Source organism: Kryptolebias marmoratus, linkage group LG21, assembly GCF_001649575.2.
Source record: "Kryptolebias marmoratus isolate JLee-2015 linkage group LG21, ASM164957v2, whole genome shotgun sequence".
Taxonomy (NCBI): domain Eukaryota; kingdom Metazoa; phylum Chordata; class Actinopteri; order Cyprinodontiformes; family Rivulidae; genus Kryptolebias; species Kryptolebias marmoratus.
Genome location: NC_051450.1, coordinates 17,496,485 through 17,520,398, shown reverse-complemented (window position 1 = coordinate 17,520,398; position 23,914 = coordinate 17,496,485). Strand labels below are relative to the sequence as shown.

The following is a 23,914-nucleotide window of genomic DNA, read 5'->3' as shown; positions in this document are numbered from 1 at the left end:
ATTGTTACTAATGGATAAACAAATTATTTTCAAAACTTGTCACTGTTGAACATACATACACAGTACAGAGAAGCTTTTCTGTGAATGTTGGCAAGTAAAACCATAATACCTACAAAAACTTTAGGATTTAGTAGTGCCAAAATGCATAAAGTTAAGTGGTATGTCATAATTAATACAACAAAAGTCGTAATTATGAGACACCAAGTCATGGTTTTGAGATATTATATCATAAAAATGGGATTCTAAGTCTTGATTTTGTGATGCAAAGTTATAATTTTGCAATATATTTCAAATTTTGAGGCACTACGTGATAATTCTGAGATAGTATGTCATAATGATAAGGTGCTAAATCATAATTTCCAAATATGAAATCATAATTATGAGCTACTAAGTCATAAACAAAAGATAGTATCTTAAAATAATGAGATGCTAAGACATAGTCTTGTAGTTATGACTTAGTATGAGATGCTAATGAGACTATATTTCATAATTTTGATATAGTGTCTCATAATAATGAGATGTCAACATTGCGTCTCATAATTATGACTGCATCTCAGAACTGACTTAGCAGCTCAGTCACATCATATGTATGAGATGCTATGTCAATTTTGAGACACTAAGTCTTAATTTTGAGATATTAAATCATATATATGAGATAGTATTTCGTGATTATGGCTTTGTTTTTTTGAAAGTGGCGGAAATGAACCTCCATATATTATGAAAGGTTGAACAAGGTTTTTAATCAAAAGTTAACTTGGAGCTCTAAGGAAGCCTACACGGACTGAACCATTTCCACCGTGGCGGGGGGGCCGGGTCATTCATTCATTCTTCCTTTTTTGTAGTAAAATCAGTTTTTGCAATATTTACATTGACAAAACAAACAAAACTTATAGTTTACTCATAGATATCAGTATCCTGGATGATTTGTTTCTGACTGAACGTATTAAGTAAATTTTACGGGACCAATAACATGGTACGTTCCCTTCTCCATCCAGTTCTCTTTAGTGTTTGCCAATGTTGGAGGTGTAACTGGGGTCTGGCCCTGGACAAAGGTAAAAAATACATTTAAATGTTTGTCCTGTTGTAGTAGGATGCTCACCAGCCCATATATTAAACCAGGATGGACTGAATTAGCCCGGAGCTTTTGTTGAAAACGGCTCGGTGTGGAGATGCTAAAGCAGGACCGAGGGGTTCTCTAACGGCCGTTCAGCCATGATGAGCCTCAACCGGCTAAACAACCGCAACCGACGGTGGCACTACAGAAATATATTCAGCCGAGAATGCACAGTGACACAGTCATGACAACATACGGGCTGGTGCGTGCGTTGGTTCTGTTTTCAGGGGCTGACATTCGGCGGACGTGGTGGTACCGTTAGCTTCTTGCTAAAAGCTGGACACAGCAGTCGGAGCTATGATGTAGTTTTGAGGGGCTGCCCCCGGCGTTGCTCACCTTTTCATTTCTCTCCTGAACTTGTTGTGACCACAGAGCAGCGGGTCCCAGTGTACTGTTTGTGAGCCTGCAGCGTGGTGGTGTCACCCCACAGGCAGGTAGGAGGTGAACTGGGGTGATGTGGTTCAGGTAGTTAAGAGGTGCGTTTGCAGGGTCAGAATCTGCCCTTTTTACCTGAAGTGAAATGCACTGTTTTTAACACCAGTATGGTCACGAACTGCAAGGACTGGTGACACCTGCTATCATGAGCTAAAGACACAGCAGCAGAACTGAGTTGACATCTGGAAACATCAATGTGAAAGCTGCTCCCACTGGCCTGTGTTGCTCTGTTCAACAATTAAACTAAAGGAAGCAAACAGATTTTTTTGGAAATATTCCCTGTCAACTAGCTCAGTAGCTCCCAAACCTTTCAGTCCTACTTTTGTATTCATATCTAATAAGCCAATTGAATGATGGCAGAATGAGAAAACAAGCGGCCTCAACAGCCATTATGCTATTTTAATCCAGTTGGCTGATGTTTTTTTTGCAGCTTGTAACTATATATTAGTTTTCAAAGATAATTTCAAGACCCCCACTTGGTGTTTCATGGTTCCAACCCCAATTCTGGGAACCACTGACCTCAACCAGTGGTTCCAAAGCGTTTCAGCCTCAGACATCGACTCTCTGAAGCTGCTGATAAGAAAATGAAATGAGGGATGACGACCACAAAGAGCTCCAACAGCCACTCATCCATCTACTTTCTGAAACTTATCCGTGGTTGAGTTGCAGAGGCGGCATGTCCAGGAGGGGAAACCCAGGCGTCCCGCTCCCCAGGGACACTTTCCAGCTCCTCTCTGGCAGATCCCGAAGCTTTCCCAGACCAGAGAGGATACGTAAGCCCTCCAGTGAGTTCTGGGTCTGCCTCAGGGTCTCCTCCCAGTGGGACGTATCCTGAAAAACCTCCAGAGGGATTGCTCCGGTCTGTCGTGATGAAGAAAGAGCCGAGTCGAAAGGCAATGCTCCAACAACCATCATATAATTGTTTACTTGTGACAACCCTTTCGATTTGATGTAACGGTTATTCCAAAAATTTCATAAATCGCTGCAGAGGATCTCAAGACCCCATGCTTGGTGTTTTACAGCTCATCACAGGGGTCAGCTGACCTAAAGGAGCCAGGTTCAAAGCAATGATCTGATGAAAAAACACATCAGATCATTTTACTTTCCTTGCTCTGAGCCCCGGGGTTGGAAAACAAAATTTCCAAAATACTTAAGCTGTTTACACATTACTGTGAACTAAAAATGGAACCATTTTTTGTACCAGATGCAGGGAAACGCTTTTTGTGTTGTTTTTTTTTTAAATTAGGCATCACGCATTTCTTTTACTCGCTCTTTACGCTTTTTTGATTTAAAAAGGACGTAATAGTTTGTTACGTTACATATATTAGAGGCCACAGAGTATAAGATATGTAATAGCATCCAACAAACTGCTGCATTCTGTAAAAAAGTTAATTTAAATTAAATTTCTGCTGCTTCATCCTTCATTAGATTGCTGGGCCCACTTAAGATGGTCATGATTATGGAATTTTATTTGACAATAGTTTGTTTTACAAATAATTTAAACAAACAGTTTGATTGTTTGTCCATTAGTATTATATTACAGTTTAAGTCTGCTGCTAATTTACAGCTCATGTACCCTGTAGCCCTTCTAAATATTAACACAAGGAGAAGATATAAAATGTGTTACGCTGCATTCGTCTTGTGTTAGTCAAATCGATGGAAGTATGACGTTCCTGTTGGTTTCATCCATTTTTTTAGAGTTGAATCAAGACAAACTGTGACAGATCTGTTGATAACGCCGACCCCTGCCATCCTAAAGTTGTTCCGTGTGCCTCTGTTAATCAGAAATAAAATATCAAGAAATGGCTATTGTCTTGTCCAGGGCACATTCACAGGCTACCTCCTCTTTTCCAGGGTGTTTGGCAGCAGTAACATGAGTAAAGCTCCTTCAAATAAAGCTCCATTGTTTGGGTGTAGTAACTGCCAGTGGCTCAGAATGTAAGATAGGCCTGGAGCTGCTCACTCCGGAGTCTCCGGGCTTACAGCACAGAGTCTGTTAGGAATGTTTTAAGTTGTGTTAAAATAGGTTAAGATTTACATATATGTTTGTGTCGAAATATGCATTCATGTGGTGGTCGGTTACTGCTGCACACAGTGTTTTTCTAACAAACCTAAAGATGGTTGGTTGTTTGCAGGAATAGAGCATGGCTCAAGTGAAAGTACAGACCGCAGCGCCCCTGGCTGGTCCTGGCCTCACCCCTGGAGTTCCCCCGGCGGCCATGGCCAGCTCAGGATCCCTGGGTCTGCAGTCCACCATCAACGGCACAGGCCCGGCCCCCACACCCGCCTGCCCCGCTCCTGCAGTCGGATATGGGGACGACCCTGTGTCTGCCTCGCTGCCAGGTAGAGCGCTGTTTCACACACACCCTGATAAAGTCAACGTAACGTCACAAATGCAATGAGTTTTCTAAGATTTGCGTCCCTCATAAAATGACACTTCGTGAATAAAACACTAACATAAAGTCTGTCCGGTTATGCTTTGTTATTAGAACATGAGGCAGTTTTGTACCCAAAGTTCTGCCTATTTCTCAGTATTTTGTATTCTGCTTTACTCTGTCCAAGGCTCGCCCCAGGAGAACATGGCAAACCCTAAAGAGAAAACTCCAATGTGCTTGGTGAATGAGTTAGCCCGTTTCAACAGGATCCAACCACAATACAAGCTCCTCAAAGAGAGAGGTCCTGCACATGCTAAGGTACAGACTTAGGGTTGTCTCAGTTATAAACATGACACGATGAGCAGCAAATATCAGGTTTTAGCTCATTTCTTGCAATGTCCAGCATGTACAACTCCTGCCTTATGGCTTCCCATGAGATGTTATTGCCTCCGGGTGATGTCTTGCCCTCTGTGTGTCACTGTTTCAGATCTTCACAGTGCAGCTGACTCTTGGGGAGCAGGTGTGGGAGGCAGAGGGGACCAGCATTAAAAAGGCCCAACACTCCACTGCTGCCAAAGCTCTGGCCGAGAGCATCCTTCCCAGGCCGGCACCCCGCTCCCCCAAAGCAGACGTCAACAGCAACCCAGGTACTGCGACCACCACCAGATCTTAATATAGCCCTATAAACATTTATTTTAGACCCTTTTCTCTCTGAAGTAAGATTTTTTTTTTCCTCATAAAAAGGTTACATTATTGAAGCAGGCTAAAGTGGCTAAACAAACATGGTTGTTTGTCACGAGGATGCGTTTTATTTCTGATTGAAAAATTTCAAGATGATAGAGGTCCATTTTAGTGACATTCAGCATATGGGCCGGCTGATATGCCGAATGTTGTTCCGAATCTGTTTACTCACGATGTTCGCCAGTGTGTGAACGGAGATGAAATGGAAGGAAAAGAAAAAAGGCAGCTTCACATCTAAGAACAGATGGAAGACGTTGTGCAGTTGGATTTTCAGAGAATGATAGGAGATTAACAAAAAAAAACCAACTTGCGTGTCTGAAAACTTTGACAGTATAATTTAATAAAAATAATACTACTTGCTGAAACGTTACACTCAGACATGTTAGTCACTTGAATTTTTCCGAAAGATTATCCCAAAGCAGAAAAATGACTTTCAGAAGCAGCACAAGTGAAGAACCAAACATTAGACCTTTAATAAAATAAAATCAACCCTCATTAATAAAGAGATTCAACACTTCTGCCGAATACTTGCTCCAACTTTTGATTTTGGATCAGATTGAAGTTGTTCCTTTACTCTGTATACTGTTATAATATTCAGCTTCTATATATTTATATTTGTTGAGTTTTTGTGCACAGATTGATCTTTATTGTTATGGTACTAAAAGGCACATTTGCACTTTTATAAAAACACATATCTATATTTGATTAATCAGAGGCAGTTTGAGCAGCCTGTTTTTATAATTCTATTAAAGGGCAGTTTTTATTTGTTCTTTATTTTAGGAAAAACAAAAGCAAAAACACTCCAAATAGCAATCCAGAGACAAAATGTCACCACAACAAAGTCACATTTTTTGACACCATGACTTTTTTTTAAGAAAAATTATTATTTTATACTTTTTTTCCACAATTACAGTTAGGCTTACAAAAAACCAATGAGAAAGATTGTTATTTTTTAGCAGGCTTTCCTGGTTTTACAGTGTTTACAATCTGCCATAACTTTGTGCAAGTTCTGGAACGGATCTCAGTCAATTTGGCTTCTTGTTTTAGTTTTTTCTTTGACTTCTTCCGAAGTAGTATATACAGGTTCTTCTTAAAGCAGGTTTTAATCAAAGATTGTTGATTTTAATTGTGTCTTTTGCACCTTCACTCACACAGGCAGTATAACACCTACAGTGGAGCTGAACGGTCTGGCCATGAAGAGAGGGGAACCAGCGATATACAGGCCTTTGGATCCCAAACCCATGCCCAACTACAGAGCTAATTATAACTTCAGAGGGATGATTAACCAAAGGTGAGCACCTGTAACTGAATTTATCCAGCTGCTTCTTTTGTTCTTCATTTCGGTTTAAAAACTATGTGGTTAGTCCAGAGTAATTTGCTAGCCATAGTGTGATTTATAATCATTTTAAGAAGGGAAAAAAACATTCCTAATGAAAGTCAGGATTCTTTGGTGACTTGAGTGATGAAAGTAAGTCCTGCACCCAACTATCAGACATCTTCCCTTTTGAAAGCGGAGACAAATGCAGGTAGCGAAGGAGTTATACTTGGAGTAAATTGTCTTTGTGAATGTGATAAACTGAATTAACTTGAGCAGCATTGTTTCCTTGATCCCTGTGGCTCAGGTGTGTTGTAACTTAATGAACGTGTTCCCCTCGTGGGTTCTCCTCACACTCCGTTCTGTTGGCTGGATTAACTCCATAAAAAACTCTGAGCAGCTCGTAATCACTTTAGTTAAGAAATGATGTGATCCAGGTAAACCTTCGAAACTGTAAAGTATATAAAATAAGATAGAGACTAGAAAAAAATCTGATATAAATCACCAAAATGCACAAGACATGAAACAGTGGTTTCTATAAACAGATTTTATCCAAATGATTGAAAGGAACACTGAAATGTTAGCATAATAAAAATTATAGTTTGTCTCAGTATTTTATGGTATTATATGTGTTCTACATATTTGTTTCTTATAAGATAATAAACCAAAATGAAGCATATCATGCTTGAAATCTAACAGAGTTATGAATCTCAAGAGAACTCAGTTATTTTGAAACGGCTGACTTGTTTGAGTTCGTTTTGAAGACCTGCCAGTTCCTCCAGATGGCAGTATTTTTTCATTTTTAAGTCCCCTCTTTCTCTACCTTCGAAAAACTGATTGAGCTCTCATTTAAAGAAAGATTTTTTTTATGTGAACACGTCTATTAATTATTTTCTGTTTTGAAAAAAACAATTTTTTCAGCAGTTTTTGTTATTAGGAAGCTAAACTCACCAGCTTCTAACAGAAAAGCATATCTGTATGTCTGCTTTCGCTGTTTTCATTAACTTTGGCTCCTTAAGTTTCTCCACTGAGGTTCTGTGAAGCCAAATGTGTGAGATTTATTATAATATCCAACGTGTTGCCAGAAAACGTGTGTGACTCAGTGGCAGTGTAACTCAGTGCTGTCAACAGGCAGTCTAGCATCTGGCTCACATCTTTTTACTATCTGATCCACGCAGGAACAAATGGAGAGAAAGATAAATGTCTTTTGGGGTAGAGGAGAAAATCTGTCTGCCAATGTCTATCTGTCAGTGTCATATGTCAGAGTGATAAGTTTTTAAGAAGAGGCAGGCAATATTTATCCCTCGTGGTCGGTTTTCTCTTTTTTTTCACTTTGTTAGGGAGCCAGAGAGAAAGGACTGGAGGATGTGTGTGTGCCTCAAACAAAAAAGACATCTATTAATCCAAGGTCACTTTATGTTTTCACGAGGCCTCCTTCTTCGAGTGCGGATGAGTGCTGGATTAATGAAAGGGGGACCTTCAGAGTATGAATTCTCTTAAACAGATGACTGACTGTGTAGAGGAGTGACAGGCCATATTCCCAATCCGTCACCTAAACGATGCTGCAGGGAAACGAAGGTTTCCACATACCCATGTCCTTACCTATTATGATGAATAAGAGTGATCCAGAGTCATGTTGATGGAAAATCCTACCATTAAAAGGGCAGCCTGGCTCTGATCCATCAGTGCTCTAATGACCACCAAGACCAGTATTGATTCATTCAGAAAGTGCCCTGTAGAGGAAATACTGCTATAATATGAATTGGGCATTTATCAGCGTCTTAATGAATCTTATTTATGGTGAAGGACCAGAGCATAATTCTTTGCCACTCACGTCCATGTTTAAATCAGCGATTCATCTCTGTTATCGTGCAGAAGAGACCGTCTTCCTGTTCATCCTTAGTGAACAATGGTGTTCTCAGTCACTTACAGGGTGGCTATGAGACAAGCGGAAACTCAACCCAAACCACGAGCAAAATCCATCCCCAAATCAGAAGTATATTCGTGTTATCAAGAAATCTGATTGCATCAACCGTTTTCATCGACATTCCCCAACTCTCGTGTTATCGTTGGAGCACCTGATTCCTATGAGTCACGCAGGGCTCCTCCGGTTTAGCCGCGGCGCTCCCAGCCTTCCTCCCGCTGCTCCGATCTCTGGGGGGGCGGGGGCGCCTGCATTTTATCAGCGTTAGAAGCTGGATCGGACTTTCCCGGCTAAAACAAAGCTGACCCACCTCCTCCTTCATTTGGTTATGACGGCACCGGAATGTCAGCTGGAGGATCAGTAGGTTGAATGACTGGGGGTGCTTTGCTCTCTGACATTTCCTCCTGTGATGATGTTGAGATACTGAGCATTTCGTTCGTGCTTTCTCTGTCGGAAATGGAAAGGAAGACTGAATCACCTATGTAGCAATGAGTTCCTTACCCACAGAATGTTGTGTTGTGTAGGCCTGTCTGAAATTCCCTTCGTTTGAGGATAATTAAAGCTGTATTTCTATTTCTTTCTCTCTTTTTGGGGGGGAATCGGTGTTAATTGTGACAAGTTAACCCTTCAGTTTTTCTAAATGGTTTGTTTATATAGAATTATTTATTTGCTGGTGAATTCTATCTTGAGAATATTAGCTGATTAAAAGGCACATCTGTGGAAATATTTGACGGTACTCCCTTTGGTTAATGCGTTTCCTGCAGCTGGGATTTTATTCACAGCAGGGGTGCTTTTTCTTAGTACACTAGCAGGCCTAAAAAGAAGTTTTACTAGAAGATTATTCTAACTTTTAAAAGAACAACATAGTTGGAAAAATGGTAAGTCCCTAATTCTGATCTTCAGAGCTTTACATATTTATTGTTAAGATATAAACTTGGAACTGCATTTGTGACAAGTGAGAATTTTTTTTTTTTTCATTTTATTTTCAAAATCTAGTAGATTAGAATATATTTATAGGCCAAAACCAAACAAACCAGTTTCCTAAATTGGCTATTGGCTGTCCTGATGACTGAAAGTAAGCAACAACATTGGCCTAATTGGTCAAAATCTATTAAATGGTTTTACAAAATGTTGCCAGAGCTCCTTAAATTTTAAGAGACCTACAACAGATCTACTAACAGCTAGTTAGCCTAGCATACCTGTGAGAAATACAGCTAAGTTTAGCAATTTCTGCTCTGCAGGGCTTTTCTGGTGGCTCTGTTTCGATGTGAGCTGTTGCTACTTTTCTGCTTTTGGTGTCCTTGCTTTTATTTTGTCTTGTTTTTTTTTTTCAAGACAAAGGCCAAGGCAGAGGTTCAGTAACGTTTGTTTACTTGCCTGCCTGTGAGCGGCATTGCGCAGGAACAACCGGGCTGATTTGGGTGAAACGGGCATGGCTGGAGCCTTGGCCGCTCCTGTAGTTGACCTTGCTTCCAGCTGCAGGAGACGGCTGTTTTAAGTGGGAAAAACTTTCATAGGTTTTCACAGGAAACTACTATCCTGGGAATAAATTACAAACCAGGTTGCCGATTCTGTGGTTTGTGTATTTGTAAATAGGTAACTTGTATTAGGATTGACCATACAAACTGTGAACATGTTCCAGCCTTGTCTCATAGCTGAACAGCGGAGTTCTTGTTAAATCAATGGCGTCCTTATTAACACCTTAAATGAGGTCAAATGTGGATTATAGGAAGAAACTGAAGAGACAGTTGCAATGGAAAGCTCCCTGAAAAATGGATCTCATGGCATCAGGATATCAGATATCAGCAGAGATACAAAGCGCACACAAAAACTCAGGTGTGCTTTGTCACCTACATCTTTAATTGGGCCAACCAGGCTGACTGAAAAGGCTGATCTGGCCACGAGCGCTTTTCTATAGTCAACGTTTCCTCTCATCTCTTCCTATGTACATGTATCAGATATCCTCTAAGGCCCTTTTAACACATGCACTCATCTCTTTTTTTTCTCTCACTCCCTCTCTCCTAATCTGTTTTTTTTTTAATATATATTGCTGCTTTGTCTTTTGGGACAGTCGGGACACTCTGTACTTTTTGTCCACTCAGAAATTCCTCGGATTTGTTTTTTTTTTTTTCCCTCTTCTTTCCTATCATCACATCTGCCACCCCCAAAGAAAAAAGAAAAGAACTCGGAGCCCACAAGGCAGAGACTTCAAAAGAAATAACATTATATTGAATTAACACACATCTGTGCAAATCACTAAATCACTAAATCAGATAAATTTACTAAGATAGTATATAAATTACCTTTCTTGACATGCCATTGGAAAGGATAATGTGTCCCAATTGTCATAAAGCAGTGTTTTATTGACTGAGCTGGAGGAGTGGGATACAGCTCCAACATCAACAAATGCTGGAATGATTTGTGTCCAACAGACTCGGTGATACAGAAGTCTACTTCCTCCATTCATCTCGTCTCATCTGAGTGAAGTTCTGTGTTTGTTCGGCCTTACCTTGAAGTTTGTATTTAATAGTTAATGTTTCAGCAGCAAACCAAGCAGGTTAAATCAACAAAAGGTTTGTAATCTCTTCATTCTCATCTGTGTGAGGAAATTTAAAAAAAGTAAAGAAGTCAAGTCAAATGACTGTAACCTCTAACTAAGCTGATAGCCTCTTTTGTATCAAAAATATTATTCTCCACAAATCAGGACGTCTGATTTGTACTGAGTTTAAGAGTTGATTATTGATGATAGTACATAACGTATCAGTGATTCTAATAGGTTAGGCATTGATCTTGAAAAGCTCTGGATCGCAAAATGTTAAAATATTATTAAAATGGTAAACGATTTGATACAGGAAACTCCTCGTTGTTTGGATATGTGTTTTGAACACCCCTTTATGCTTTCTGTCCTATTTGTAAAATGCTGAAAACCAGAATCCTCATAATACAAACTTAGCTCTCTCAAAAACACGACCTAAATTTTAGTTTTTTTAGTTTACATTTATATAGTCTATGAAACCTTGCATACAGCATGCTTGTCACGATTCTGTCCGAGTGTGTAAACTGCTGTCATATTGTTTGACACTGCTGAGGTTCTTTGTGTTTCCACAAGCCAGTGACATGAGTGTCATGGTCTTTTAAGGCAACAAAATGAGAAAATCCTCAGGGGCTTAGTGTTGCCAAGACTTCTAACAGTTGAGCTGAAAGGATCGAATTTACATCACAGAACTCTTTTAGATACATTAATGAAAAAGAAGCCATTTAAATGACAATAATGTTTCATGTATATTATTTTTAATGCGTAAAGATATTGAGATTTTGGGTTGACACAACCATCGTGTTTCTTTTTGTCTTGCTTTTACTTCCATTGATCCTTTTTCCTCCAATGTGGTCTAAGGGTTTCAAACGGGGCCCAGACAACCCCCAAGTCCCACACACTGTGTTTACTTGTCTACACGGGCTGTTTTCTCACACCAGAATGTATTTTCTACGAGAGCGATCGCGTGACGCCGAAGGGAAAGAGAGCCGTCCAAGATAGATCCAGGGAATGAAATATGGAAGTTGGGAGGAAGAAGAAAAAAGAAATCTGGCAGGAGATTGGAGGAAAGTGCAGCTGGTGGAGGGGGAAGCCTGTCCAAGTTTTTGTATATATTTTTTTCTCCAGATCTTGTCACCCAAGTGCAGTCCCATCCACTTTACAAGGATTTGTGGTTGTGTATATTACAGCTATGATATTTATATTTGCCAGTTTGACCAATAGATGTCATTATGAAGCTCAAGGATGCTGGAAGACAAGTAGACATGTCCTGCTTTTTGTCTCTGTTTGGTTGGCCTGCTTTCTCCCGTGTGTTGTCTTTGCTCTGCTAAAGCCTAACTTTTAATCCTAAGCACAAGAGCAACCCAAAAAGAGAGTTAAATAAACGTAACTGAGTAAACTGGTGAATATTATTTCCTGGCTTTTCAGGTTTGGATGTTATTTTTGGTTCGAATTTTTCCATAAAAGATTTTATATCCAGGTTTCTTGAGGTTTCCTAAAGCAGAATAAGATGCTTATGTGTTTAAAACAGCTGGCTAAGCTTAAAACGCTTGCTTTTGTGAGACTGTGCGTTATGTTTGTGGATGTATCCTTCAGATGATGGGAAAATTGTGACCATAAAGGAAGGCATATGTCCTGCAACAATACTACTAAGCTTTGGCATTCAGTCCCTGATTGATTGGTTTTAAGGGGCCCAGCATTTGCCAGGAAAACATTTCTCACGCTTTGACACCCACGACCACCAGCCTGAAGCGTAGAAGCACTGCAGGTTAGGTCTGTTAGGTCTAGGTGTGGACCCCAAAACCTGATCCGACCATCTGAAGCCTCGGGATTCAGCAGATCAGGCCAGCTTTATCTAATCTTCAACTGTCTTGATTTGGTGACACTGTCACCGTTTGCAACTTTGCAAGCCACTGCCACAGATTGACGCAGCTTGGTGAATTACTTTTTTCCCCTCATTTGTTCTTTTTGCCTGTGTTGATCACATTAATAATACTCCTTGTTTTTGTCAGTACCACTCGTTATTCAGTCGACTTGCTGAACAGACTGAGGTTCAGTAGCCTGCTAAAACAACTTTTTCAGACCATGGAAGCTCGATGCCATGTCTTATGGAATAAATAAAACATACAAAAATAGCTTTTAATTAATCTAAGGTTATATAAACATCAAGAAAGTGAATGAAACATAAGCAGTTTGGATAAAAATGTAACATGTGGTAATGGAGAATGAGTTGTTACTTTTTCCTGCACATGCGTTTAGAAAGCAAAGCAGTTGTTTGTGCCACTAAAGCAAATGGTTTCCAGCTGAAATGTCATTTATAGTAGTAATTGCAGAAGCGCAACTTCCATTTCCCAATAGGTCTGTGTGTGGGCCTCAAACTAGAAGGATGTTTGGATGTGCCTGTCTCTTTGTGTGTTCATTCATGACTCTGAAAGATGAAGGTGAAATGGTAACCTTCACCATCAGGACCCACAGGAAGGAGAGCTGCAGGGAAGGTTCTGCCTTTAAAGTGAATTTCATGACTCACTCTTAAACGCTGATGAGTTATCATTTGATTGAGTTCTGCTGGCTGTTGTTGTCTTCTTTGACTCAGACAAAAATATGCAAGCACACGCTTGGAACAGATGCCACTCTGGTTTTGTGTAATTATCTTCCCTTTTGAAGGCTCCACATCCTCTCTACAGGTGTCCTGGTCCAATATTCTCTCTGTGGTAATAACATAAATATTAATTGTCCACACAGGCCTGGTCACAGAGCATTAATCAAGATTTCTCTTGCCTTTTTTTCTCTACATGATTTTGATGTGTATGTGTGCTGGCCTATGTTATTGACTTCCTGGCTTGTGTGTAAGCCACTACTTTCCCACGTTGTGGAGCCGGGTCTCCCACAGGCCCCTCTCCGCCTCCCGTTCCCTCTTTCTTTCCCCCCATTTTTCCTGTCTCCTTTATGTCCTCCTCTTTCGCGTATGCCTCTCTCCTCCGTTCTGCACCTGTACTCAGCTCCGCGGCCCCAGCTGCTCTCATCCCGGCTCAGCGCCGTTGGCCGGAGCCCTTGTTGCACTTGGCATGTCCTCTGAGAACCTGGGGCCACACTTGATGTGCGAGGGCCGGGCGTGCCCCCGCCCAGGGAAGGCTCCCGTGGCCATGAGTTAAGAGCAGGCGGACGAGGAGGGCTGTGGCCTGCAGAAAGACCTGCAGGAATATGCTGACTCATTTTAGTTTGGCCGAGTCAGGCACGAAGGAAAGTCACAAGAAGTGAGCGGACGGAGAAAAGCAAAACATAATTTAAAAAGGGTTTTTAAATCATATGTGAGGAAAAGTTTACATCTACTTGATAAAAAAATCATTTTAAGCTAAAGGCCTTAATGCCCAGATGTGGTTTCAATGATGGTGATGACAGAAGAGAAAGCAAAGACTGAGGAAAATGTGGGTTTATCACAATAATATCACACATTGCAAGTTTTTCTGTTACAGTATAGTGCAGCCTTCATGTAGCAGGTCGTGAAATAGTAAAATAAATGCTTTTTAATTTGTTGATCAGCTAATTATTTTGGTTTAATGTAAAATCTATATTTAAAACTGAGTGTTTAAAAGCCTGGCATGTTGTGCTTTTACACATTGACCCTAAATTACAACTCTCACTAATTACACTCTGACAAAAGCTCACAAATACAACTGGCATTTGTTAAAATGACTGATATACATTTAGTAAACAATCAGATACTGATTGTCATCAAAAATGGATGAATATAAAGTGTAGCTAACTTCCATGCCCCATGCAGCCATCTTATCTCTTCATCGCTGTTGTTAAAAAGCTTTACTTATGTGAAGTTTTGTACTTTTCCAAAAGGGTTTTGTTTATATCTAAAAGTACTTTTTGCACACTTTTCATCAAGCTTCACACTGAGTGCCACACAGGGCGTTGTGAACTGTTTTCACAGTTAATCGATAACTGTCTATCTATAAAGTTTATATGTTTTTTCTTCAGGTGAAATAAGCTCTCTTATATTCCCCCCTTAAAGATTTTTCTTCTCATCAAAAACCGACATGAAAACACTGAATACAGTCCGGGAACTGGACTCTAATCGAGACATATTTCTGTAAATCCCAGCTTGTGTCGACCACATATGGTGTGTGTATATCCCTGTGAACATCGGTGTGTGTTTGCAGAGATTAAAGCTGACAGGGAGAGGGATATTAAAGTCTTTGTTTTTCTTGCTTCTCTTATTAGTTTTCCCACTATTTCTCTTTCCTTGACCACAGTCCTTGTCTTCAGCTCCTCTCTTCCTGACCCTGGGGGGGGTAAGGGAGGGGAGGGGGTATCACACATGCAGACCTTTAAATCTGCTCGGTGACAGTTCAGCCCCACTGTGTCAAGGCTCAGTGAAAGAGAGTGTAATCTATGTTCAGGGCGAGAAGAAAGAGGAGAGGATATATGTTCCTGTGCTTTGTTTTGCATCCATGAGCTGAGATTCAATAGCGACACATTACTCAAGTGGTTGGCCAACAGACTATTGTGTAGTAATTGACCCTGATGAAGTGGTGGGCCTTTAATTTGGAAATGGTGTAAACTGGGTGAATTGTTAACTGGGTTAGAGCTGCTTTTTCCTTTTTTGAAAATTTCTTTTAAGTCTTATATAAAGATTTAGTTAGAATTCAGAGTAAACAAATTATTTAATTTTACTCCCGACTCCATTATTGTTCCTGTGATTGGCTTTTATTCTCACAAAAATCAAATTTTTTTTTTTTTCCAGGTACCATTATCCTGTTCCTAAGATCTTCTACGTGCAGCTCTCGGTGGGGAGTCGTGAGTTTATTGGGGAGGGTCGAACCCGCCAAGCTGCACGACACAACGCTGCCATGAAAGCCCTTCAAGCCCTGTGCAATGAACCCATCCCTGAACGGCCACCACAGGTAAAAACCAACACGTAACAGGAAAATCAGCTGAAGCCTTTCATACAGTTGTTGCAGGTTCTCTAATATTATTTGTAATGTAGACATTGTGCTGTCTGCACATACTTGAGCTTTATTAAACATCAAGCCACCCTTTTCTTTTGCTCATACTGTTTTATTGTAACCTCATTCCTTTGGTGCATTTGTATCTTCATGACTGCTTTCACCCCTAGGTCTAAATCAACTCTTTCAAGCTGAAACCATTTTCTTTCATTAAACTAAAAAGATTCTTTGCTGCTGGTCTGTTTTTCTTCTCTCTGGAGTGGCTCAGGAGTGCTGTGTATTTTTTGTTCAGTTACTAAAATGAGTACTTATCTAACTTTGATCAGTTTGAATTTAAATCCACCTCAGCTCTAATTACTCTAATGTACCATTTAATCCCTGCAATCTGGTTTGCACCTGACTAGGTTTTATTTCAGTTTTTTTTTCTTTTACCGTTTTGTGCCTCCCTTTTTCCCAATGTCACCGTTCGTTTCCAAAGTTTCTTACACTTGTAGCCGTTAACGGTTTATCGTCTCCTGCTGGAAACCAAATTACCCCGTATCCTCATTGCCTGGCATCATTGATGGTTATTCAAAACGCTTTGGCACCCCCCCTCACTTGCCTGCCTTGCTGTCTTGTGGCGTCGGCCATCATCAGTGAGTTCTTTGTTTGTTCCTGCTGAGTCTTGATTTACAAATTGAGCCACATTGTGTAGTATAAGCTTGTCATTCTGTCTCTGCACAGCAGTGTGTGTTTCTACGTGTCTAGGTGTGTGGACACCCTGTGGCTAGAAGTGTTTCTTTTCATTTTAGGATTTTCAACCTTTTCTTCATTACCTTCATTCAACCAGATAAAAAAAAAAAACTCTTTAGGATCCAGATCTCTTTTTCAAGGGTGACCGGACCAAGAGAGGCCAGCAGCACACGTCATAAAATATTGATCAAAAACAAGTAATATAGGATAAAACAGACAATTATTTTAAACGCCTAAATGGTTTTAAGTTAAAGTGCTTCAGGTTGAAATTGGCTACCAAATTAGCAATGTGAGCCCTAAATGAAAGCTCACAATCAAGACAAAATCCCCAAACAAGCTCTATATGTTCTCCTTGTGAAGTTATTTCCATGTAGCTCTCTTTTATTAGAAAATACAATGAGCTTGGTTTTGTCTGCATTTAAAATCAGTTTACGTTTTTGCAGACAAGACTGTGTTAACAACATCCTGTAAAAACTCAAAAGCCTGACTAGGGGAGGATGAGCAGTAAAAAATAATGATGTCTGCATTAAAATGACTGGTAGCATTTGACAAATTATTCCACAGATCATTGATGTAAGTTGAAAATAGAAGTGGTACGAAGACGGTACCTTGGGACACCCCTTGGGCAACATCCAGAATGGAAGAAGTGCCACATTGTGTTCTGTTGCTTAAATAGTTTGCAAACCAGGAAACTGCATGTTTCAATAAACCAGTGTGATGTAAAGTATTTGTTAGTAGGCTATGATCGACCGTGTCAAATCCTTTTGACAAGACAATGAAAAGTGTGACACAATATTTATTTAAAGGAACAGTACAGATTATCACTGATATTGTAATTATAGTGTGTACTTGTGGGAAGGACAACTACATGTAGAACCAAGAATCACAAAAACATCATTCAAGCACGGGTTAAAAAAAGAAATGATTCAGTAAATTAGAAATGAGAAACTTTCGAGGCTACTTATTTCTAATTTCTGTTAGTCTTTGTCACAGGGATGGTGCTGATCTGCTTGGTCGGTTTGGTGTGTTCTTATTTTCACACTCGCTGACACTTTCAGACATTCAACTTCGAGCGGTTTTGCAAGACAACCTTGGAAATGAATTTCTACACTGTCAGTCACACATTAAGTATTCATAGTGAAAGAAGAAAATGCAGCCTTGAACAGCATGAAATTTATTTTGAAATTCAAATAATAATAGAGGAAAACTGGACTGAGTCACTCACTGGAGGATGATAGATGAAGCAGAATATTGTAGCTTTTAGACTACTTTGGAAACATTGTGGAAAACAGATTATTTTTGCGTAAACACTAGAGATAGACCAGACGATTGGTTAATAAATGAACTAGGCTGATTTTTGCTATTTTTTAAAAATATATTCTGATCTGATTAAGTGGTAAGAGTATATATGCTCAGAAGTGTTGGTACATTTGTCACTAAACCCTAATGTCAATGTGTTCCCTGCAAGAAGGAAACCTTTCATGACAGGAGGGCTTATTTTGGCACAACACAGGCAGATCCTAAAGCTGTCTGTGGGTTCGAATTAGTGTCAAAGACATCATCACTAGAGACCTGTCTGTTAAGCACTGCAGACATGAGCAGCTGGCTGACTAACAAAACAAATTTTGCTTTTTAATCCCTCAAAATCAAAGTGGTTTTAACTGATTGGCTCTTAGCCTTATGCTTTCATACCATTCAGTATCACACACTAGACTGTAAGCATTGGCCCAAAGTTCTTAAATTGCTGTTTTCCTTCCCCTCTCTTTCATGTTTGTTTAATCTTTAATAATAATGGGACAAAAAACAGCTTCATAAATTGATGATTGGCTGCCCTGATTTCTAAAATTCAGCATTTGTACTGGCCATTGACAAACCCCAAATGGTCTAAATTCTACAGATTTTTCTGTTGCAGGACCTCAAGTCTTTCTGTTTCTGTACTACAGAAACATTTAGGGACTTCTCAGACCCTGGCTTAATAGTTCTGCATAATGAACGATAATCTAAACATCTAAATTGTCCCAAACTTTTCCACAGTACTTCATGTGTCATAACAAAATACATGTATGTCTCACCAGGATTAACTTTTGGCTCTGTACAGTACAGTAGGCACAATGCGACAGCTTCCTGTGAAATCCAAGAAATCTCATCTCAGAGTAATAATCGTGCCATATCAGGTCACACAATGAAGCAGGGGAGAGGAGGAAGGAGCCCAGGGGGGAAAGACTTTGCAGCCTTTCAGACTTAATCAGACAAAGAGCTGGACATGAAAAGATAAAGATCGGGACATACCTCTGCATTCCCAGAGACAACTGGCAGCAAAAAGCCCCTTGTTGAACGACTCACGATATGATCTCACTGGTGTGAACTTGGTTTTATTATTAGCTAAAGTGACTGCAACCTGATAACCGGTTTGAAAATTCCTGATCGTTACAAAACCATTGATCTAATTAGTCCAATCATTTTACAAATCACTGACAACTCATACTGGAGTCATTGGTGGTTAGTTTGAAGTTGCATTTGAGATAAATAAGCCAAAAGGTTTTGTGATTAAGACAGACTTTGTTGAACTTCATACAGAAACCTTTTTGAGTTCTGCTTTGACCTAAAAGCATGCGATCATTGCTTGGATAGTTGTAATAATCTGTATTTTTGAAATTGTTACTTTGTTTTAAGGTTGTCACAGGTCTTTTATTGGGAAATTGTGTAAATGATAAGTTTTAGATTTCTAGAGAACTGCTGACGAAAACAGACATGTTTCACCTTTTGAAAGTTTGGTTGACTTCATTTATTTTATTTTTTTAATTCAGAATTGTCTAATGTTAGCCACTGTTTTGGAGTCACGGTTTGCTGTATTATAATACAATTTCAATTAAAACGGGAGCAGTTTCTTATTATTTATGAAAAAGATTGTAGCTGCTTCCAGATGCAATCTGGTATTTTACAAAGATAACTTATCTGACACTTGTATTGCACTAATTTAGTTTGTTTAGTTGCATGTAAACTTTAAACAGGGATTTAAATCATTTTGAAGCTTGTTGTAACATTGCCTTTTTGATTTAATTAATACGAGTTATCTTACCTATAGGATGTTGCAAAATATTACTTGTTGAAAATCATAATTTTGAATTATAGTTTAAATTAGGGCTAAACTTTATCATGTACTTCAGTGAACAGCTGAATTTAAAAAATTAGCCAGACTTCTTGATCTGTTCTTGTGACTGTCTGTTAGAAAATCTTTTCAAATGTTCTTAAGTGAATTTCTTAATATATTTTTCTGAATCTTTTTTTTTCCAGAGCCCAGAGGAAAAAGGGGAGACTCAGGAGGGAGCTGATGCAAGCAAATCTGAGATCAGCCTAGTTTATGAAATCGCCCTCAAGAGGAACTTATCTGTTAATTTTGAGGCAAGTACAGCAGGACAGATTCGTCAGACGTGGCACAGTGGAAAAATGAACATTGTTAGGCCTGGTGATGTCATTATTACTGGAATTAAAGTGAAATGTAGCTCAGAAGGAATGTGGGAAGAGATTAATTTCATTTATTTAGAAATTCCAAAAGTTGTCATGTTCTCCCAGCATAAATGTGAAAAGTCCTGCTAAAACTAAACACTGCTATGGTTGCATGGACATAAAACAGAAAGAAAGCTAAAATAGTCATTTGCCATATATTATACTCCAGTATATGTTGTCTGTTGATGTGTGCAACCTTTTTAAAAGGGTGTAACTTGTGAGAATGTCTTTTTGGCTTGATGAGCTGCATCAGAATGAGCTTAATTAATGCTGATTCACAAAGTCGTCATTCCTGAGCTTTTACAATATTCTTATTTTTTATCAGCTTGTTCATTTTCTTTGTTTCTAATTCTCCAACCTTCGTGTCCTTATATGACCCGCTGCTGTACTTTTTGGCTTTTACCATATCGTAGCTGACTCATGTAGTATTCTCTCTCTCTCTCAGCCACCACCCCCTCTTCTTCTTCTTGTGCTCAGCAAGGTTCCAAAACCAAGTGGAGCTCAGTTTACATTGTGTCCCCCCCTCCTCCCTTCCTCCCCAGACCTCTCCCTTCCACCTCCATCACTCCCAAAAATCACATATGGGGCAGTTGTGTGTGGAGGAAAGGCAGACAGGGTGCAGAGGTAACACATTTTTTACTGATGCAGACTTCTGGGTAATAAGAATTTACACTGAAAATCTGTTTCGTCCTCCCCTTTACACCCTTTTTCTTTCTTTGCTCAAAAACATGTTTGCTCATCAGAGCCGGGCATGTCAGTCCTTCCTGGAACTCATTAATTTTTCAGCCAGCTGAACCTGGATTAAGGTGATTCATCATCTGTTATGTCTCTCCCACTATCAGTAATTACAGCACTTTCATTTTCGGTCTGTCACATTTGGAAACTGAAAGTGGAACAGTCATTGTTCTGCTCAGTCCGTCTGGAGTTTACCTGTTCATTCCTTGTTGTCTGACAAGTAAATCAGTAACTTTCCCAGTGTGTTTTTTCTTTAGCCTTTGCCTCTTTGTTATCTTTCATCAACTCAGTCAACAATTATGTGATTAAGAGCAAATATGTACAAAATAAACAATACAGTGTTGAAACGAAAGTAGGAAAACTTTCAGTAGGATAAAAACAAAAAGAGAAGTCTGAGTCTAACAAGAATAACTAATTGGAAATAATTTTGTCTTCCTGCTGATCCTGTCAATCCATCTTAAAGCAGTACAGCAAACGTCCTACACTATTGTAACTAAAGACAAAAAAGGATTATGAACTTAATTTTCCTCTCTCTTGCCATAAGACACATTCTGTCCCCACTTCCTATTACTCCACCAGAGTTACCTTCATCCTCCATCAATTCAGCTCCCTTCAGTTTATTTATATAGCACCAGTCCACAACAAAAGTCATCTCAGGGTCATTAGAAAGAAAATTAAAGTCATAAATCCAATTCAGAAGAAGGAGAGAAGAAATTATTGTACACTCGCTAACCCCCAGTCAAATACTCTTGCTGACACACATCCGTTCATCCTACGCAAAACCGTAACCATTCTCTTTCATGCACATGCCTTCATCATCAGCCATGTTTTTACATCTCTTCATCCCTCCCCTCACCGAGGTTCGCAGTTACCCATGAGTGGACCGTCTGCTTTCCCATCCCTCTGCTACGATGAGGGTCGCCACCACCCCAAGAACCAGTTGGCTCATTTAATCCCCCTGTCAGGCAATATCAAACAGATGTCAGCATCAAAGAGGAACCAATCTATAAATCACAGCTCGTGTGTTGGATTGGGGGCTGTCTTAGTGAGGAGGACATAAGAGAAGAGGGTCCCAGCCAAGAACCACCCATCTTACAAGGAGCAGTTTCCCCTCAGGACATGTCCATCCACCTCTCATCACAAAAGGGCCTTTCTTCCCTCTGCTAGTCCTCACCATTGTCCTCCCCTGCTCGCATAGCCTCCATCTCTGGAGTACCTGAGTTCTTAGATTTACAGTTCCTCAGACGCTCAGGGTATTAATGTTTCAACGGGAAGCCAAAGAGAAGGCCTCCCATGTTTAAATAAGAACAGATTAGGAAAAGAGGACCGAAAAAAAAAAAAAAAAAATCAACATTGAATTACAGGTTTCCTGTGTTCAACCTGATCTCCCTGTCGTCAAGTGGTAGACAGTTGTGTTAGTGTGTTTGTTTGCATGTATGTGTACGCGGCTGTGCTTGGAGGTGGGTGGGATCGTGAAATCCCATCAGTGAGGTGCAGATTTTGCGTCGTCTGCCGAAAGACTGAAGGCAGCTTGTCCATCCTGGGCTAAAGTTAGTGGACAAGTAGCGCAGGCATACACTTCCTGTCAAATTTTTAAATATGTAACGTCACAGCTTGAGGTAAGCGATACAGCCTAAAAACATTTTATCACAATAGCTCAAGGAAATTTGCAATATTTATACCAATATAGCAAAACAAACAAAAAAAAAATACTATGAACATTTTATTAACTGGAACTTGCCTTATTTATTAGTGCATTGGTTTTGTTTGTACATAAAAAAAATATTATATTTTGCTTTTAAATTCTGGTGCAAATAACAAATATGTGTGCTCAAATTTATATTCTGAACATAGTTCTTTTTATAAAGAGATACAAGTTTATTCTGAAACTGTCAGTGTATTGATATGTAACTTTAGCATTAGGCTACTAAGCTGGACACAACTAAATAACAGAATTATGTCTGGTCTGTCTTGTCCAAAAATCTGAAATCTTTCACCTTCAAACTACAAATCTCATGAAACAATTAACATAACACTTTGTTAGTTTAAAAAATAAAATCACCACTGTGGTAACTCAACAATTTGCCGTTTATGGGGGGATCTGTGTGCCAAAGTATTTCTTGGCCAGGACCCGTAACTTCCTGGAGTCTCGACTTGTTGCCTGACAACTAAACAATGACATGTAACAAAATCAAACCGTGCCTCGGCCAGTCACTCGCTGGGATGCTTAATTTTACTAAGGCTGGAGGAAAGTGTTTATCTTGAAATGACTTTGTGTTTTTCTGTGGAAAAATGAGCTTTTGTTCAAGTCCAATCAGGGATGCAGCCATGTTTGTGTTGGTTTCTGTCTTGCTCGCCCTCAAGCTGAGCACTTACACATGTTCTTTCTGATGGACAAGCAGGGAGAGAAAGCCCGAGCAAGTGGACAGAGATGCAAGCCCACATCTGAACAGCTAAAAACAACTCCACAACAGCATCTGAGACTTACAAAAAACTATCTACTTTTTGTTCTTAACTCATATCTGATTCCACCAAATGACATAATTCTGTTTGAGAAATGATCAATGATCAGAGTTGTCGTCACCTGTTGGTATGATAAATTTAAAAAAGTGATTGTGTCCAATCCCACTCACTAGATTATGTTGTACAGAAAGCTGACATGTTACTTTGCCTTTTGTTGGGATGAGCAAGACCAGAGTAGATCCCAGGGGCCGGAGGGAGTTTAGCAACTTCTTCAAGGCTTCCCTGAAACACATCTTTTACATACCACGAACTTGAGCTCACTGTGCAGAAATACTGAGGAACAAGGAGGTAACATCCTCAGTAAGTGAAGGGTTTGGAATCTCCTATAATCATTGAAAGGAATTAGCTGAAAATTGTTTGGACAATAGTTAATATGATAAGTCTAATCATTTCTCTGACCTGCTACCGTGAAAGGTTTCTGTGTTCGTACATTTGTCTTTCGTCTTAGCAAAATATCTGATTAACCACTGGGCAAATTTTATTGAAATGCCCAGAAAGTAATTATTAAGTGTATATCTACTACTGGGATAATTTTTGCCTCACCCTAATTCAAAATGGTTGCCACAGCTAATCAGTATTAACTAAAACAGAAATGACTAACTCGACACTAATCACTCCAACCCTTCTCATCATAAGATGATCTTAGTTTAAAAAGGTGGCCTGAAATGCCTATAATTGAATACGTTTTTAGTAAAATTAACATCTTTAACTTCAAAATCCACAATGTAAGATCATATTTTGTGATTTTTTTTCCTGTTAGTTTCTAAACATTCAGTAATGAAGCTGAAACAAATGTTCTTAGTTTTGCTTCCACACTTTAGACCTAATATGTCACTTGCTAATTAAATTCTTTTGTGTGGACAGTGAGAAGGGGAAATGTGCACATTATCATCTGTTTCTTTAAGGGTCTGGTATTTGTCTGTGTTGATGTGCAAAGCATCTCAGGAATTCTCGAGGTTCTGCTTATCAGTTGAATCACTTTTATCGGCCATTGGGTTTAAATTAGCTGTTTCTAGATTGCGGCT

General features: G+C 39.5%; 1 protein-coding gene across 2 annotated transcripts in view; it reads left to right on the top strand.

Moving 5' to 3' along the window:
• Nucleotides 1-977: 977 nt before the first annotated feature.
• stau2 (staufen double-stranded RNA binding protein 2) overlaps nucleotides 978-23,914 on the top strand; it is a 70,917-nt gene continuing 47,980 nt past the window's right edge. The window contains exons 1-7 of one of the 2 annotated variants that reach the window (XM_017406686.3): nucleotides 978-1,052; nucleotides 3,685-3,892; nucleotides 4,112-4,242; nucleotides 4,412-4,571; nucleotides 5,821-5,956; nucleotides 15,191-15,350; nucleotides 19,419-19,526. In XM_017406686.3, the coding sequence (XP_017262175.1) occupies nucleotides 3,694-3,892; nucleotides 4,112-4,242; nucleotides 4,412-4,571; nucleotides 5,821-5,956; nucleotides 15,191-15,350; nucleotides 19,419-19,526 (894 nt within the window). In that variant the 5' untranslated portion in view covers nucleotides 978-1,052; nucleotides 3,685-3,693. Of the gene's footprint in view, nucleotides 1,053-3,666; nucleotides 3,893-4,111; nucleotides 4,243-4,411; nucleotides 4,572-5,820; nucleotides 5,957-15,190; nucleotides 15,351-19,418; nucleotides 19,527-23,914 lie in introns of both variants that reach the window. The other variant, XM_025003842.2, reaches the window with a different exon arrangement.